General features: G+C 32.1%; 1 protein-coding gene across 1 annotated transcript; it reads left to right on the forward strand.

Annotated features, from left to right (window-relative positions):
• The first annotated feature begins 1,464 nt into the window (after positions 1 to 1,464).
• On the forward strand, positions 1,465 to 13,403 carry osk (oskar). The gene is made up of 7 exons (XM_073974279.1): positions 1,465 to 1,871; positions 1,938 to 2,321; positions 2,382 to 3,348; positions 6,837 to 7,347; positions 7,413 to 7,963; positions 8,193 to 8,577; positions 12,094 to 13,403. Exons 3-7 carry the CDS (start codon positions 2,424 to 2,426, stop codon positions 12,194 to 12,196), a joined length of 2,475 nt encoding a protein of 824 aa, XP_073830380.1. The 5' UTR covers positions 1,465 to 1,871; positions 1,938 to 2,321; positions 2,382 to 2,423; the 3' UTR covers positions 12,197 to 13,403.
• Positions 13,404 to 19,148: the final 5,745 nt, after the last annotated feature.

Genomic DNA, 19,148 nt, shown 5'->3' on the forward strand with positions numbered 1-19,148 from the left:
AATTGTTGCGTTATCGTACAGACCTATTGTGAGAATTTGCCAAAAATTAAAAAATTTCGTGAAAGTTGAACGGACGTTTAAATTAAAGCACTGTCTATTTTTTGTTTGAGGATTGAAGGTGGTTTTGGGAATCTTTTGACTATATCGCCATCGATTTGGTCCAAAATTTGGCTTTCGCAATATTTTGTCCAAACTTAGTTTAAGTTCGAAGATGGTATATATCGGTCCACTCCTTCAGGTACCTCCCCCACAAAAGTTCGGAAAAATTGTGCGAACGACAACTCTTACAGGTAGTAACCGATTTGTTCCATACTTTACACATCGTGCAATTTCTACCAGATGTGGTTCCAATATGGACTCAATCGTCCCACTTCTTCTGGTACCTCCCACACAAGATGTCGGAAAAGTTCAGTTTAACCCTTTCGGCCCCGAACTTTTTTCCTCGCATTAGTAGTTACTTTAAAAACATAGAATTAAAGTATAAGTCAAAACTAAGTCATAACATAAATAAATTTCGGAAGATACAGTACGTTTTATCTAAAATTTGTTTGCTCATTATTTTGTGCAATTATGTAAAAATAAATGTTATAATCGTATAGAAGTATACCTCTGACCTTACTTTTGAAGAATCAAAACTAAAGTTTAACAGAAAGCTCATACATTTTGATTTAGAAAAGATTTAAATAATTTGGACTGTACACATCGATTTTTGACATGCCGTGATTTTCCAGACTTCACACTGAATAATGCATCGTAGTTCTGTTGGGTGCCACCGTGGTGCAATGGTATGCACGCCCGCCTTGCACGCTAAAGGTCGTGGGTTCGATTCCCAGGCCAGACAACATCAAAAAAAAAAAAAATTCAACGGTGGCAAAATACCCCTCAGTGATGGTGGCGACATTTTCTGAGTATTTCAGCCTTGTAATACTTCTCTATAAGTGGTGTCTTAGGACACGCCGTTCGGACTCGGCAATAAACAGTAGGTCCCATATCATTGAGCTAATATGAATCGGGGTGCACTCATTGATATGAGAGAAGTCTCCCTTGTCCCATCTGGGATGTTTGTGGAACAATTATTAGTTCTGTTGATCGGGATACAACTGGCACTTTTTTATAATTTTTGCATTCTTAGGACTACAATTAGCCAAAGCAATGTGTTCTTTGAGGAAAAAATTCCGTTAGTTTTAAATAAAACGACGTTAAAATCGAAGTTGCTTATAAGCAACGTTGGGGCCGAAAGGGTTAAGTGCTCGATATTACGTTTTTCGTGGGCAAGTCCATGCTTTCAGACCAAATGAAACGAATGGTGGGCATAGTATAGTACCTATCAAAAGGAATTACTCCCAAAAATAGACTATATCGATCCATTTCTTTGATTACACTCTCCGCAACACTTTTGAGCTTCAAAGCAAATATATTTTTTGTCGGCAAATTCCTAATTCCTAATATATCTCAGTCGACTTTGCCTTTTTTACTTGTTTCTTTTATATTTTCGACATAGTATTATGATACTAATAATTAGCCTTAATTGCAAAAATTACAAGTGATGAGTCCAGGGGATTATTGAGTGTAGGGAATTGAGCAATTTATTCTTGTCTTAGTATGAATTAGTCCTGGCCTATTTTAAAATAAGCGGGATGTGCAAACATCTGCAAATGTCTTGGAGCACCAACAGTACTTTTGTAACTCAATCCCATTGCTGTCAGCCTTGAAACCAACAGATTCTCCACGTTAATGTTAAACATATCATGGAGAATCTGTCTGGTTTAAGGGCTTTAAATTATTCGGATTTGTGAGAACCATGGCCAAAAATTCCGCCGTATTATTGCTGTTCTTGTAAATGCCCCCCGAGGGCCTCTTTATCCTCTTAAGTAAGAAATGTTCATATTTTGTTCACATAACAATACATTTTTCATCTGTGTTAACCATAATTTTAGAGGATTTCGGTTATGTAAAAGTTCCCTATAAAGGCGTGTCGTACGAGGTTGCCAAGCCGTTAATTGTCGCAGTTCCTTATCAGTGAGCTAAAGAAAGCATTGGGCAGGACTTCTTGAAACGAAAGTAATTTTCCCAAGTCCCTTATGGAGTGTTTTCGGATAATAATTTTTAGTAACATTTCCAAAAGGGAAATGATGCTGAGTGTAAATTGTGACATTTCCATGGTAAATATTATTACAACACTGTCGGTCCCAGAAGAACAATTTATTCCAGCAACAAAGGAGGAACTAGTTGACTCTTTCTTCCTTGGTTTCCAAACAACTCACTGGAATTATGGCTGGCTTGTTGAGTAAAAACCAACCACAAAGAGAAGAGACAACTATGTAAGTACCGTTACTTTACGATCTAATGGAACTATTAAAAAAGTGCTTCAATTCATTCAGTTGTTTGTGTGTGAGCAGAGTTGTCATTGTTAAATTTCTTCAATGGCCACTATGAAGTCAACGAAGAATCCAAAAACTACAACAACACAGGCTACTGAAACTCATCATCATAATATGGAGGAGCCGACAATCAAAAGTAATTCAAACAGCGTTTCGAACGGTTGTGATTTTTCAACGTTCAAACGAAACCTAACCACGTGTCTTGAGCGTTGGCGGCAAAAGCATCCTTCCAGCAAAAAGACGAGCAAAAAATCTCAACTAACTACAACTGAACACCAGCAACAACAAGAATTAAGTCAAGAAGGTGAATGTTATCATCAATGCCCTTGCCAACAACGTAATAGTACAAGTGATAAATGGTTTAAAAAATATACACGCAAGGAGTTTTTTACATTTCACTCCCACTGCAGTCCATCAACATCGACAACAGGTGGTGCAGGTACATCATTTATGCAGCGTACAACGGTGTATTGTAAAACGCTTAATGCTAAACTTTATAAAATCCTAATACCAAAAGAATTACGCCGTCGTCCTACCACAATTTCAACAACAGCTACAACGATCGATGCTAGTGTAGAAGAAGAGGGCCCTCAACGCATCGACAATCGTAAAGTTGAAATTGTGGCAAAGCTGTTATCATCAACTCTGGTCAGAACCAGCAATATTTCAACTTCAACATCAAATATTAGTAGATATTTTGCTGAACAGGAAGATTATTATAGGCAAAGTCGTCGCAATTCTGCCGATAGTGCATATCACAGTGTTGAAGAAAGTTTCGAGATCTTTCAAAGTTCCGTAACATCGTCGACAACAACACTCGCCACCAATAACGAATTTGCTGACGACATGGTTTTGTCCGAGTTAACTTTTCTTGAAATACGTGATGAATATCCCGATTTGGATACAGAAGTTCGTAGTATTCTGACAGCACGTGCTCAGGATGGTGCTACCATATCGGATATTAGAGGTAAGTGGAATGTGAGATTAGATATTTTCGAATATGTGAGGTTGAAAGTGGGGTATGTTGGATCATACGAGATATAATAGCATCTAAAATATCAATTATTTTTATTTATATATTTTTTAAGTTATTTAGGTTTTTATGAAAAACTTGGGTCCATGTTTCGGGTTGACTCCAATATTAAGGATTATTTTTCTGTAATATGAAATTAATTTGATATAGGATGGGATTTATGCGGGTCAACTTCCGGAATCGCCACGCAACTCAAAACAAGTGGTCCAAGCTTTCTTAACGTTACTAGGAATCTCTGGTCATGTGTATGTACCTTTGGTTGTTGTTGTAAATGCATATTTTATGTGTTTGTTAGTTCATTTATCTGCTTAATCTGGCTCTACTTCCATCTCCAGTTTTAGAAATGTGGCTGCTTCGATGGCATGTAACCGCAAATCTGCTGGAGTTGAGTAGGTTTGGCAGGGCAGTAGAAAAAGTGCAGTGCGTCTCGCAGATGTTTTGCACAGTGTTATCGATCTTTGCCCTATAGGAATTCAGAACAGAACGTAGTTGAGTCGTGACGGCTGTCGCTCCTGACTGCATGTTGTCCGAGGACCGCATTCACATCATAGTTGTTTATGGTATCAGTTACTGCATCCGTGTAAATGCTATTTAAACCAGCTTGATGGGCTTGTTTATCTAGAGGTTGTCTCTCGTAACTTTGGACCTCTCTTTCAAGATCATAAAGATCCCCCCTGACATGCCTGGGTGGGGGTCCTGTCCACTATATGGTGATTATAAAGGCTCTCACGGTAACACCCGAGCAAGTACTGCAACGAAAGCATGCCATTGTGTTGCTGTATCGAAAGAATCTTTCTTCTCAGGGTGGCATTCTGACGGGTTTCAATATTTTTCCAACTCTTTGCACTTAGATTCGCGGATCATACTGAAGCCGCATAGCATACCACAGACCGACCTATCGCGTTATATGCGACCAACAAGGTTTCTTTTTCTGCGCCCCAAGTGCTACCGGCTAGGAATTTAAGGACCTTGTTCCTGCATCTCAACGTCAAGGTCGTGCAATCATCCGCATTCGTTACGATGTGGAGGGGGTGGAATACAGGAAAAGTAGTGGTTCAACAGTTCCGGAGGTATTACCCGACCACGCGCAGACTGCCCGTTACACTATACAGGATTTCGACTTCTTGTTTCTGAATTCCACGTACGACTGGCGTCCAAACAATTGAATTTCCATCGTTTCAAACTAGGCCGGCGGGTAGTCTGCTCTATGTCCTCTAACAGGGTGTTGTGCTTGACTTTTCATAAATCGAGCGCCACCAACACTCTTCTATCGCACGACATGCTCTGCGCTATTGGAGTGATCTGCTGCTTACGGAACCCATGCTGATGATCGGCAACTGCATATCTATATCTGACGCTGGCGAGAAAGATCATCCATTGTTGTTTTTTTTAGAAGCATGAAACCTACGTAGAAGCATAGGTTTAATGGTGAGTTGTCACCGCTGGCTTAGGGTCAATCCGGTACGATAATGATAATGAGGTTGTGATAATGCGAACATTAGAAAGTTTGGGCAGTTTTCTGAAGCGTTGGTGAACTCTCCGAGACTCGGCTAATTAGCAGCTTCCCTGTGATTGGTGATAGTGCAGCGTTCAGAGCTGATGAAAAACAGTAAAAGCCACGATGTAAAGGAAAAGTAATTTAAAAAGTTCCACGATTTAAAAACATAACAATTTAAAAAACCCACGATTAAAAAAATAATTTAAAAAAATTTACGATTTTGCAAAAAAAGTCTTTATAACAAATCAAGATATTGGGAAAATAATTGTTTTGAAAAAAGAAAATTAAAATTTTTTTTTTCAAAATCTATGATTTTTACGATTTTGAAAATATATTTAAAAATATGCACGACTTTAAAAAATATTTTTTAAAAATAAAATTGATATACAAATATTAAACATTTACGATCTTGAAAAATTTATTTCTTACAAAATCCACTATTCTGAAGAAAATATTTTTTTAAAATTGCACGATTTTAAAGAAAATATTTTGGAACAAATTGAATACTCTACCACCTGACGGAAAAAATCTGAAAATTTTTTTTAAATTGTAAGTTTTTTCTAAGTAGCCGGCCTTCGGCCGGGGATTTAAGACTTTCTCCTATGGACAGGAGCCAATTTAGGGCACGAAAACAACATTTTTTAATTTAATTTTTTTTTTTTTCTTACTTTAACAAGGGAATTTTCGGAACTTCAGGGGCCCATATCTCGGGAAGTATGGACTTCCCCCCGGAAAAGTTTATATATTTGTGATCAGGACAACAAGATCTACCTGTGGTAATTTTTCCAGATTTTTCCGCCAGGTGGGAGAGTATTCTATTTATGCCAATATTTTTTTAAAAAATGCACGATTTTGAAAACAATTATTTTAAAAAATGGAAGATATTTAAAAAAATATTTTTAAAAATCAACTATTTTCGAAAAAAAATAAAAAAATATTTCGTACAAAATCCACGATTTTGAATAAAATATGTTTTAAAAAATTCTCGATGTTGTGAAAAATTGTATTTTAAATAATTCACGATTTTGAAAAAAATTGTTAAAAAAATTCACGATTTTTAAAAAAATATGGTATTTAAAAAAGTCCATGATTTTGATAAAATATTTTTTAAAAGTCCATATGTTTTAAATAATATTTTTTTTTAAATTGGAAAATTAAATATTTCTTAAAAAAAACACGATTTTGAAAAATAAATATTTTTTATATATTGTTGTCTTATTAGGACGAAGGTTATTATTTATGAAAGTTTTTAATTAATTGAAGTTTTTAATCAATTGAATAACCTATGGAGTTTGTATTGAAAAAGTGAATTTTAGCCAAGTCCCACACACCCAACCAATATTGTACAATCGTTTCGCTGGTGGTTTAATTCAGCTCATCCGGATGAGAATAACTGAACATTTTACCAGATTTTTCTATTTACTTTAAAGGCCCATATCTCGGGAAGTATGAACTTCCACCCGAAAAACTTTACAAATTTGTATTCAGGATAGAGAGACTTACCTGTGGTAAAAATTTCAGATTTTTCCGCCAGCTGTTGGTATAATCAATTCATACCATATTTTTTTAAAAATCAAAGGTTTGGATCGTGTATTTTTAAAAAAATATTTTTGTTTTCAAAATTTCGTCTGAAACTGATTTGGTTCAAACCATATGAAATGTACATACCCCTCGTCAGCCTGAAGACAGAGGTTATAAAAACTATCCATGTTCCCAACATAACGTAAAAATCTGTAAAATATTATGGTGTCCTTTTAAGGGACACGCCCTACAACCAAAAGGTCGTGTTGGTTATCTTTTTATGTGCAAGGTGGTCGTGCTAGCAACTGTACCACGAAGTTTTCCGATTGCTGCTCTTGTTAAAAAAAATGTTGAAACTCCCTTGCATCAGAAACTATTTACAATTTTCCACTTTCCCTTTCAGATGATTACCGTAAACTAACTGGCCTTACATTTCCTATTTATGAATCTGTTACGGAATTCCTGCTTACCATTCCGTATGTCTCAGCCTACTGCAATGAGAATGGTACTCGTATTTTTAATATACGGCCGATGGAGAAGACTAAACATATTCATGCAATGGTTATGGAACAGAAGCCACAACAAGAAAATCATAATAACAACAACAATCACAAGGCAGGGTCAGTCAATCATCGACGTTATCGAGAACATCAAAGGAATACAAATTACTATCCCAACAACTATAGACGTCATCATTATCACCAGCATCAGTTCTATGAACCTCAGCAACAAAAGAACGGAGGACAACAACAACAAATCGCTCCATATTCTAATCAAATGTCGGCACATAATAATGCTGTTGTGACAGAAAATATAATGTTGAAAACTGCCGATAATGATAAAATTGTGGCCCAGGACAACTCAGAAGGTTTCGTGGAGGACAATTGGATTTATAATGATAACTGTAATTATTTGTAAGTGCCAAAAAGAAAGTGTTAACAAGATAAGATCTAACCTAACTTAATTTCTTAATTTCCAGACTCAATCGCATCCACAACCATGAACCTGTTGCCAACATCTATGCCAATCAAATGATGATACCTGGCAATAATGATCTTCAACCCGTCGATGAACAAAATATCCTACAATATTACAATCAGCAAAATCAAAATCTACATCAATTTATTAATGCAATACCAGCTGGACAAAATAATTTCAATACGAATCCACCAGTTACCTACCCTTCATGTGAAAATAATTTAAATTATTTAAACAACTTTTTTCAAAATCAGGAATTGCCAAAAACCAACAGCAACAATAATAATAACTTGGCTTTGATTAGTGCCGCAGTTGGTGATGGCGGTGCTCCTCCTACAACTACAAATCCTCGACGTTCATCTTATGGAACGCAGAGAAGTCTAATGCCTCGCTCGAGCAGATCATCGTCGCCAACTACGAAAAGTTGTTATACAAATGATTCCCGCTACACGGAAAGTGATTATGAGGCACATCTCCTGGATTTTCTACTGCTGGGAGATGATTTCTTTTTGTATATGGCCCGCATGGAGCTTAGGTGTAAATTTAAAAAACGTAAGCTAATACCCAAGGTCTACACAAGGTCGGCAAGTTAGACTAGCTTTCACCAAAAAAAAAAAAAAAAAAAAAATACATTATTGCTATTTGAGTTTCTTTGTATTTCAAATCACAAAAGTGTACAATGACAGAAAGCTTAACAGGTGGGCTTATTACCCGATCTTGTACAGCCCTTTGTAACTCCTTTCTTATTGTTTCTTTCTAAATTTCTTATTGCATATTTCAGATGAGAAAATTTTACAATCCGGCCTTTGTGTTTCGGGCCAAACAATTGGAGCTGCCATTAAACGTGTTGTGAAACTTAATGATAATGGTCGTTCGATCATTGTCAATATCGGTTCAGTTAATATAATGCAGGGACGTCAGCTAATTCAAATCGAACATGATTATCGTCAATTAATTACCATAATGTTGAAGAAGGGTATACAACCCATTCTAACCACATTGGCTCCATTGGCAAATTATACACACAATGTTGAAGTGAAGCGTACCTTGGAACGTTTCAATCAATTCATTAAACGTGAAGGTCAAAGGAATAATTTAATTGTCATCGATATCTGGAAGTGTTTGGTGAACGATAAAGGTGCTGTGAGGTTCGATTGCTATCAGAGGTAAGTAAAAAGAGAATTTATTTAAAATTGTTATATTATTTGAAACAAGTCGGGTTTACGCGCGAACTGCTGTTTTTTGTACTTTCCCATAGATCCCATATTCCGGGAAGTGTAACTTCCCCCAGATAAAAAAATCAGGACAATGACCCCTTTCTGTGGTAAAAATGTCAATCAAATCGCCCTATTTAACCCCAAAATTTAAGACTTTCTCCTATGAGGATTTAAAACTTTGTCATATGGACATTTATTATAAATTTGTCCTAATAGGCGGCCTTTTGACGGGGAATTAATGATAAAAAATCCACGAGCTTCTAAAAAATTCTTTAAAAAAAATGAACCTCTAAAAATTCTTTAAAAAATCCACGAGCCTCTAAAAAATTATTTAAAAGATCCACAAGCCTCTAAAAAAATTCTTCAAAAATCCACGATTTTCAAAAAAAAAAATCTTTAAAAAATCCACGAGCCTCTAAAAAATTCTTTAAAAGATCCACAAGCCTCTAAAAAAATTCTTTAAAAATCCACGAGTTTCTAAAAAAAGTCTTTAAAAAATCCACGAGCCTTTAAAAAATTCTTTAAAAAATCCACGAGCCTCAAAAAAATTCTTTAAAAGATCCACAAAAAATTTCTTTAAAAATCCACGAGTTTCTAAAAAAGTCTTTAAAAAATCCACGAGCCTTTAAAAAATTCTTTAAAAAATCCACGAGCCTTTAAAAAATTCTTTAAAAAATCCACGAGCCTCAAAAAAATTCTTTAAAAGATCCACAAAAAAATTCTTTAAAAATCCACGAGTTTCTAAAAAAATTCTTTAAAAATCCACGAGTTTCTAAAAAAATTCTTTAAAAATCCACGAGTTTCTAAAAAAATTCTTTAAAAAAACCACGAGCCTCTAAAAAATTCTTTAAAAAATCCAGGAGCCTTTAAAAAATTCTTTAAAAAAACCACGAGCCTCTAAAAAATTCTTTAAAAAATCCAGGAGCCTTTAAAAAATTCTTTAAAAAAACCACGAGCCTCTAAAAAATTCTTTAAAAAATCCAGGAGCCTTTAAAAAATTCTTTAAAAAAACCACGAGCCTCTAAAAAGTTCTTTAAAAAATCCACGAGCCTCTAAAAAGTTCTTTAAAAAATCCACGAACCTCTAAAAAATTCTTTAAAAAATCCACGAGCCTCTAAAAAATTCTTTAAAAAATCCACGAGCCTCTAAAAAATTCTTTAAAAAATCAACGAGCCTCTAAAAAATTCTTTAAAAAATCCAAGAGCCTCTAAAAAATTCTTTAAAAAATCAACGAGCCTCTAAAAAATTCTTTAAAAAATCCACGAGCCTCTAAAAAATTCTTTAAAAAATTCACGAGCCTCCTAAAAATTCTTAAAAAAATCCAGTTGCCACTAAAAAATTCTTTAAAAAATCCACGAGCCTCTAAAAAATTCTTTAAAAAATCCACGAGCCTCTAAAAAATTCTTTAAGAAATCCACGAGCCTCTAAAAAATTCTTTAAAAAATCCACGAGCCTCTAAAAAAATTCTTTAAAAAATCCACGAGCCTCTAAAAAAATTCTTTAAAAAATCCACGAGCCTCTAAAAAATTCTTTAAAAAATGCACAAGCCTCTAAAAAATTCTTTAAAAAATCCACGAGCCTCTAAAAAATTCTTTAAAAAATCCACGAGCCTCTAAAAAATTCTTTAAAAAATCCACGAGCCTCTAAAAAATTCTTTAAAAAATCCACGAGCCTCTAAAAAATTCTTTAAAAAATCCACGAGCCTCTAAAAAATTCTTTAAAAAATCCACGAGCATCTAAAAAATTCTTTAAAAAATCCACGAGCCTCTAAAAAATTCTTTAAAAAATCCACGAGCCTCTAAAAAATTCTTTAAAAAATCCACGAGCCTCTAAAAAATTCTTTAAAAAATCCACGAGCCTCTAAAAAATAAAAATTCTTTAAAAAATCCACGAGCCTCTAAAAAATTCTTTAAAAAATCCACGAGCCTCTAAAAAATTCTATAAAAAACCACGAGCCTCTAAAAAATTCTTTAAAAAATCCACGAGCCGTTAAAAAATTCTTTAAAAAATCTACTTGCCTCTAAAAAATTCTTAAAAAAATCTACTAGCCTCTAAAAAATTCTTTAAAAAATCCACGAGCCTCTAAAAAATTCTTTAAAAAATCCAAGAGCCTCTAAAAATTCTTTAAAAAATCTTCGAGCCTCTAAAAAATTCTTTAAAAAATCCATGAGCCTCTAAACAATTCTTTAAATAATCCACGAGCCTCTAAAAAATTCTTTAAAAAATCCACGAGCCTCTAAAAAATTCTTTAAAAAATCCACGAGCCTCTAAAAAATTCTTTAAAAAATCCACGAGCCTCTAAAAAATTCTTTAAAAAATCCACGTGCCTCTAAAAAATTCTTTAAAAAATCCACGAGCCTCTAAAAAATTCTTTAAAAAATCCACGAGCCCCTAAAAAATTCTTTAAAAAATGCACAAGCCTCTAAAAAATTCTTTAAAAAATCCACTAGCCTCTAAAAATTCTTTAAAAAATCCACTAGCCTCTAAAAATTCTTTAAGAAATTCTCGAGCCTCTAAAAAATTATTTAAAAAATCCACGAGCCTCTAAAAAAATTCTTTAATAATCCACGAGCCTCTAAAAAATTCTTTAAAAAATCCAAGAGCCTCTAAAAATTCTTTAAAAAATCTTCGAGCCTCTAAAAAATTCTTTAAAAAATCCACGAGCCTCTAAAAAATTCTTTAAAAAATCCACGAGCCTCTAAAAAATTCTTTAACAAATCCACGAGCCTCTAAAAAATTCTTTAAAAAATCCACGTGCCTCTAAAAAATTCTTTAAAAAATCCACGAGCCTCTAAAAAATTCTTTAAAAAATCCACGAGCCTCTAAAAAATTCTTTAAAAAATCCACGAGCCTCTAAAAAATTCTTTAAAAAATCCACGAGCCTCTAAAAAATTCTTTAAAAAATCTTCGAGCCTCTAAAAATTCTTTAAAAAATCTTCGAGCCTCTAAAAAATTATTTAAAAAATCTTCGAGCCTCTAAAAAATTATTTAAAAAATCCACGAGCCTCCAAAAAAAAATCTTTAAAAAATCCACGAGCCTATAAAAAATTCTTTAAAAAATCCACGAGTCTCTAAAAATTCTTTAAAAAATCCACGAGCCTATAAAAAATTCTTTAAAAAATCCACGAGCCTCTAAAAAATTCTTTAAAAAATCCACGAGCCTCTAAAAAATACTTTAAAATATCCACGAGCCTCTAAAGATGCTTTAAAAAATCCACGAGCCTCTAAAAATACTTTAAAAAATCCACGAGCCTCTAAAAAATTCTTTAAAAAATCCACGAGCCTCTAAAAAATTCTTTTTAGCTTACAACCTTTTAAGTTTGATCAATGTGGCATCACCGGAAGTTATGTGTTCACTTGTGACAAAATTCGCATCATCCCAAATACTCCCCCGATCCTATCTTTCAAAAATAATTAATATCAAAATTCATGGTTTAATTTAAATCTTCATTTTCCAATTTCCAGCGAACCACGAAATGTCACCGGCGCTAAAGAGTCCTATCTCTTCTGGAATATCATTGGTCGCCAGCGTGTATTGCAATTAATCGAATCTCAGTTGGAATATTGAAACTTGCTTGTGATAAACCGAGTGCTGCTTTTAAAAACTCCCAATTTTTTAAGCCCCAAACGAAACTTCAAAATTGGAACGCTGTTTTAACTTAAGAAATTATTTAAACATTTGTTTTTGTCATTTTCAATGTTATTTTATGTTTGTCCTCCCTCTATTTCTATATGTTTAAATTTTTTTGTGTTTATGTGTATTTTATGTTATATGTATGTATGTTTGTTAAAAATATGTCATGTGCCTAGTGTAAGGGAAATACTCCAACAAATAGGTCTAAGCTTAGTTTAATTAAAAAATAACAAAATATATCAATTTTAGGTTTAAGTTAGGCCCCGTTTGCTCTACTTTTTCTTCTTATTTCACTTCAAAGGCTGGTCTTTTGATAGTAATAGCGAGGAAAAAGCAGGTTTCTTGAAATTTTCCAACGGCTTTTTGAGGTTAAGAAAAGTCATGCAAAATTTTGAGAAATCTTGTGGAGATTGTCTTGTTTAGGTTTGTTTTCTTCAAAGTGGCCACTTTTTGTAATTATTCGTTGTCCCTCGTCCCCTAATCGAAATAAAGTATTCTTTTGTGTATTAGTGCACAGATATATAAAAGTCAATACATTTATTTTGATATATTCTTCCATAGCAGAATTTACTACTTTGAATTATTCTTCCCACCTTCCACCTTTTTTTTGTAATCCCTCCATGGTTAGTGTATGTTTGGGTCATGGGCAATCAATTTGAAATTTCCTCAAATCAATACCGCGGTTGATTTTTGTTCATAACCAAGTTTCAAATTTGATTCCCTCCAAGCATTTGTTGCAAGTCTTTTTCATGGTTGTTCCTTGTGAGTTATTCTTGTCGTTATCTCTTCCAAAACTACTCTTCAAATATTAAAATTTAAAAAGTTTTAATATTTCTATTGTAGTTTTCAAAAGTATTTGTTATAGTTAATATAAACATTTCTAAATATTTTCCTTACATTACCGTACATAAGCTATGTTGTGTGTTGTTAATTGTACATAACCTTTAAAACGAAAAAAAATAAATAAAATAATAAAATGTTTGTTTACCTTTTAAATGCTCTTTATTATCGTTGCTGGTGTTCAGTTTTTATGTGTGCTTATGTTTTGTCCTTGTGTAATGCGTGTAAACTTGTGTCAAACCATAACAAGCTCAAAAAAAATTAAAAAAAAAAATAATAAAAAACATAAAACAAACATTAATTTTTGAGGTTATTATTTTTTTTAATAGAAAGAGTGAGGTTATCAGATAATATGTTGAAATTTTATTAGAAGACCCAAAAACTTGTGGTTGGTCTTCTAAAAGAAGTCCAGAGGACCTTGTGATATTCTTTGAGAAGACTTGCAGGTCCTTCTGAAAAGACCTAATCGTCTTCTATGGGAGAAGACTTTGTGGTTTTCTGGGAGAAGCCCTTGTGACCTTCAATAAGATGACTAGGGTTTCTATGGAAGACTCATTTCTATAAGGAAACTTAGGGGTTTCTATAAGAACACTCAGTTTCTTCTATGCGAAGACCTCCTAGGTCTTCTGGGAGAAGACTTTATGGTATGAGAAGACCTGGACTCACGGATTTCTATAAGAAGACTCAGGTTCTTCTATAGGAAGAACTAGGGGTTTTCTATAAGAAGACATAGGGGTCTTGTATAAGAAGACCTAGGTGTCTTCTATAAGTCTAGAAACTCATAAATATTTTCTTTAATTCCATGCTTGTCTAGAAAACTCAAATATTTTTAAAAAAATCCACGCTTGTCTAGAAACCTCATAAATATTTTTTATTTATTTATTTATTTATTTATTTATTTATTTATTAACAATTATACTTATAGTGAATATAAGGATAATTACAAGTGCGGTAAAAGCATTAGCTACAAAGGCCATCAGCTTATACATTTATATAAATGATTAGAGTGAAGGTTATTATTTTACTTATATGATAAAATTATTACTTTTAATAAAATTGAAGATGAGATCAATATTGCTTATATTGACAGTTTTTAACAAGTTAAATCCATTATTTTGAAAAAATGATTGTTGTTGTTGAGATAATAATCTGCATGACTGGAGAATATGTTTGACGTCGACGATAGCACCACATTTGGGACATTTGTTGTCAGTCTTTTTATTAATTAGGTATTGATGAGTTAAGATACTATGACCCATCCGTAATCTAGAGAATGTTTTGATTTTCTTTTTTTCAACGTTTGTTGGGTATGCTGGAGCCTGGTAATGTGGATTTATAGCGGTGTAATGATAATGTTTGAAGTTGTTTCTGTTGTGTGAGAGTAGCTGCTGCATACTACTAGAGATGTGTGATTTAAGATCGAGGCTTTCAATAATTGTATCTGTTATCATTGGCGCGTTGCATGCATGTTTTGCGGCATTGTCTGCTAAAACGTTCCCTGGTAAGCCTACATGACCAGGAATCCAAACTATTTTGATTTTGTTTTTGTTAGATATAAGAAGATCCCTTATTTTATTTATTCCAGCCCATTTTGTATTTGATATGTTTGCGATGGATTTGACTGCAGACAAACTATCAGTTAAAATGACGGTTCTGCCATTGGTATGTGTGGCGATGGATATGGCTTCCAAAATTCCCGCCACTTCGCCGGTGAAAATTGAACAATATTGTGACAAAACTTTGGAGGCTAATATATCACCAGCATTATTTACCACTGCATATGCGGTGGCACTGTTGTTTTTTGAGGCATCCGTATATAGCGTTTTCCAGTTGTTGTGCCTCATAAATATTTTTTAAAAAAATCCACGCTTGTCTAGAAACCTCATAAATATTTTTTAAAAAATCCATGCTTGTCTAGAAACCTCATAAATATTTTTTAAAAAATCCACGCTTGTCTAGAAACCTCATAAATATTTTTTAAAAAATCCACGCTTGTCTAGAAACCTCATAAATATTTTTTAAAAAATCCACGCTTGTCTAGAAACCTCATAAATATTTTTTAAAAAATCCACGCTTGTCTAGAAACCTCATAAATATTTTTTAAAAAATCCACGCTTGTCTAGAAACCTCATAAATATTTTTTAAAAAATCCACGCTTGTCTAGAAACCTCATAAATATTTTTTAAAAAATCCACGCTTGTCTAGAAACCTCATAAATATTTTTTAAAAAATCCACGCTTGTCTAGAAACCTCATAAATATTTTTTAAAAAATCCACGCTTGTCTAGAAACCTCATAAATATTTTTTAAAAAATCCACGCTTGTCTAGAAACCTCATAAATATTTTTTAAAAAATCCACGCTTGTCTAGAAACCTCATAAATATTTTTTAAAAAATCCACGCTTGTCTAGAAACCTCATAAATATTTTTTAAAAAATCCACGCTTGTCTAGAAACCTCATAAATATTTTTTAAAAAATCCACGCTTGTCTAGAAACCTCATTAAATATTTTTTAAAAAATCCACGCTTGTCTAGAAACCTCATAAATATTTTTTAAAAAATCCACGCTTGTCTAGAAACCTCATAAATATTTTTTAAAAAATCCACGCTTGTCTAGAAACCTCATAAATATTTTTTAAGAAATCCACGCTTGTCTAGAAACCTCATAAATATTTTTTAAAAAATCCACGCTTGTCTAGAAACCTCATAAATATTTTTTAAAAAATCCACGCTTGTCTAGAAACCTCATAAATATTTTTTAAAAAATCCACGCTTGTCTAGAAACCTCATAAATATTTTTTAAAAAATCCACGCTTGTCTAGAAACCTCATAAATATATTTTAAAAAATCCACGCTTGTCTAGAAACCTCATAAATATATTTTAAAAAATCCACGCTTGTCTAGAAACCTCATAAAAATTTTTTAAAAAATCCACGCTTGTTTAGAAACCTCATAAAATTTTTTTAAAAAATCCACGCTTGTTTAGAAACCTCATAAAAATTTTTTAAAAAATCCACGCTTGTCTAGGAACCTCATAAATATTTTTTAAAAAATCCACGCTTGTCTAGGAACCTCATAAATATTTTTTAAAAAATCCACGCTTGTCTAGGAACCTCATAAATATTTTTTAAAAAATCCACGCTTGTCTAGAAACCTCATAAATATTTTTTAAAAAATCCACGCTTGTCTAGAAACCTCATAAATATTTTTTAAAAAATCCACGCTTGTCTAGATACCTCATAAATATTTTTTAAAAAATCCACGCTTGTCTAGAAACCTCATAAATATTTTTTAAAAAATCCACGCTTGTCTAGAAACCTCATAAATATTTTTTAAAAAATCCACGCTTGTCTAGAAACCTCATAAATTTTTTTGTAAAAAATCGACGCTTGTCTAGAAACCTCATAAATTTTTTTTAAAAAATCGACGCTTGTCTAGAAACCTCATAAATATTTTTTAAAAAATCCACGCTTGTCTAGAAACCTCATAAATATTTTTTTAAAAAATTCACGATTGTCTAGAGAGTTCATAAATGTTTTGTAAAAAATCCATGCTTGTCCAGAGAGCTCATAAATATTTTTTAAAAAATCCACGCTTGTCTAGAAACCTCATAAATATTTTTTAAAAAATCCACGATTGTCTAGAAACCTCATAAATATTTTTAAAAAAATACACGCTTGTCTAGAAACCTCATAAATATTTTTTAAAAAATCCACGATTGTCTAGAAACCTCATAAATATTTTTAAAAAAATACACGCTTGTCTAGAAACCTCATAAATATTTTTTAAAAAATCCACGATTGTCTAGAAACCTCATAAATATTTTTTAAAAAATCCACGCTTGTCTAGAAACCTCATAAATATTTTTTAAAAAATCCACGCTTGTCTAGAAACCTCATAAATATTTTTTAAAAAATCCACGCTTGTCTAGAAACCTCATAAATATTTTTTAAAAAATCCACGCTTGTCTAGGCAGCTCATAAATATTTTTAAAAAATCCACGCTTGTCTAGGCAGCTCTTAAATATTTTTAAAAAATCCACGGTTGTCTAGAAACCTAATAAATATTTTTAAAAAATCCACGCTTGTCTAGAAACCTCATAAATATTTTTTAAAAAATCCACGCTTGTCTAGAAACCTCATAAATATTTTTTAAAAAATCCACGCTTGTCTAGAAACCTCATAAATATTTTTTAAAAAATCCACGCTTGTCTAGAAACCTCATAAATATTTTTTAAAAAATCCACGCTTGTCTAGAAACCTCATAAATATTTTTTAAAAAATCCACGCTTGTCTAGAAACCTCATAAATATTTTTTAAAAAATCCACGCTTGTCTAGAAACCTCATAAATATTTTTTAAAAAATCCACGCTTGTCTAGAAACCTCATAAATATTTTTTAAAAAATCCACGCTTGTCTAGAAACCTCATAAATATTTTTTAAAAAATCCACGCTTGTCTAGAAACCTCATAAATATATTTTAAAAAATCCACGCTTGTCTAGAAACCTCATAAATATATTTTAAAAAATCCACGCTTGTCTAGAAACCTCATAAATATTTTTTAAAAAATCCACGCTTGTCTAGAAACCTCATAAATATTTTTTAAAAAATCCACGCTTGTCTAGAAACCTCATAAATATTTTTTAAAAAATCCACGCTTGTCTAGAAACCTCATAAATATTTTTTAAAAAATCCACGCTTGTCTAGAAACCTCATAAATATATTTTAAAAAATCCACGCTTGTCTAGAAACCTCATAAATATTTTTTAAAAAATCCACGCTTGTTAAGAAACCTCATAAATATATTTTAAAAAATCCACGCTTGTCTAGAAACCTCATAAATATATTTTAAAAAATCCACGCTTGTCTAGAAACCTCATAAATATTTTTTAAAAAATCCACGCTTGTCTAGGAACCTCATAAATATTTTTTAAAAAATCCACGCTTGTCTAGGAACCTCATAAATATTTTTTAAAAAATCCACGCTTGTCTAGAAACCTCATAAATATTTTTTAAAAAATCCACGCTTGTCTAGAAACCTCATAAATATTTTTTAAAAAATCCACGCTTGTCTAGATACCTCATAAATATTTTTTAAAAAATCCACGCTTGTCTAGAAACCTCATAAATATTTTTTAAAAAATCCACGCTTGTCTAGAAACCTCATAAATATTTTTTAAAAAATCGACGCTTGTTTGGAAACCTCATAAATATTTTTTACAAAAATCCACGCTTGTCTAGAAACCTCATAAATATTTTTTAAAAAATCCACGCTTGTCTAGAAACCTCATAAATATTTTTTAAAAAATCCACGCTTGTCTAGAAACCTCATAAATTTTTTTTAAAAAATCGACGCTTGTCTAGAAACCTCATAAATATTTTTTAAAAAATCCACGCTTGTCTAGAAACCTCATAAATATTTTTTTAAAAAATTCACGATTGTCTAGAGAGTTCATAAATATTTTGTAAAAAATCCATGCTTGTCCAGAGAGCTCATAAATATTTTTTAAAAAATCCACGCTTGTCTAGAAACCTCATAAATATTTTTTAAAAAATCCACGATTGTCTAGAAACCTCATAAATATTTTTAAAAAAATACACGCTTGTCTAGAAACCTCATAAATATTTTTTAAAAAATCCACGATTGTCTAGAAACCTCATAAATATTTTTAAAAAAATACACGCTTGTCTAGAAACCTCATAAATATTTTTTAAAAAATCCACGATTGTCTAGAAACCTCATAAATATTTTTTAAAAAATCCACGCTTGTCTAGAAACCTCATAAATATTTTTTAAAAAATCCACGCTTGTCTAGAAACCTCATAAATATTTTTTAAAAAATCCACGCTTGTCTAGAAACCTCATAAATATTTTTTAAAAAATCCACGCTTGTCTAGAAACCTCATAAATATTTTTTAAAAAATCCACGCTTGTCTAGAAACCTCATAAATATTTTTTAAAAAATCCACGCTTGTCTAGAAACCTCATAAATATTTTTTAAAAAATCCACGCTTGTCTAGAAACCTCATAAATATTTTTTAAAAAA

The sequence above is a fragment of the Musca autumnalis genome, unplaced genomic scaffold (assembly GCF_047663935.1).
Source record: "Musca autumnalis isolate F117 unplaced genomic scaffold, ASM4766393v1 scaffold_1, whole genome shotgun sequence".
Taxonomy (NCBI): domain Eukaryota; kingdom Metazoa; phylum Arthropoda; class Insecta; order Diptera; family Muscidae; genus Musca; species Musca autumnalis.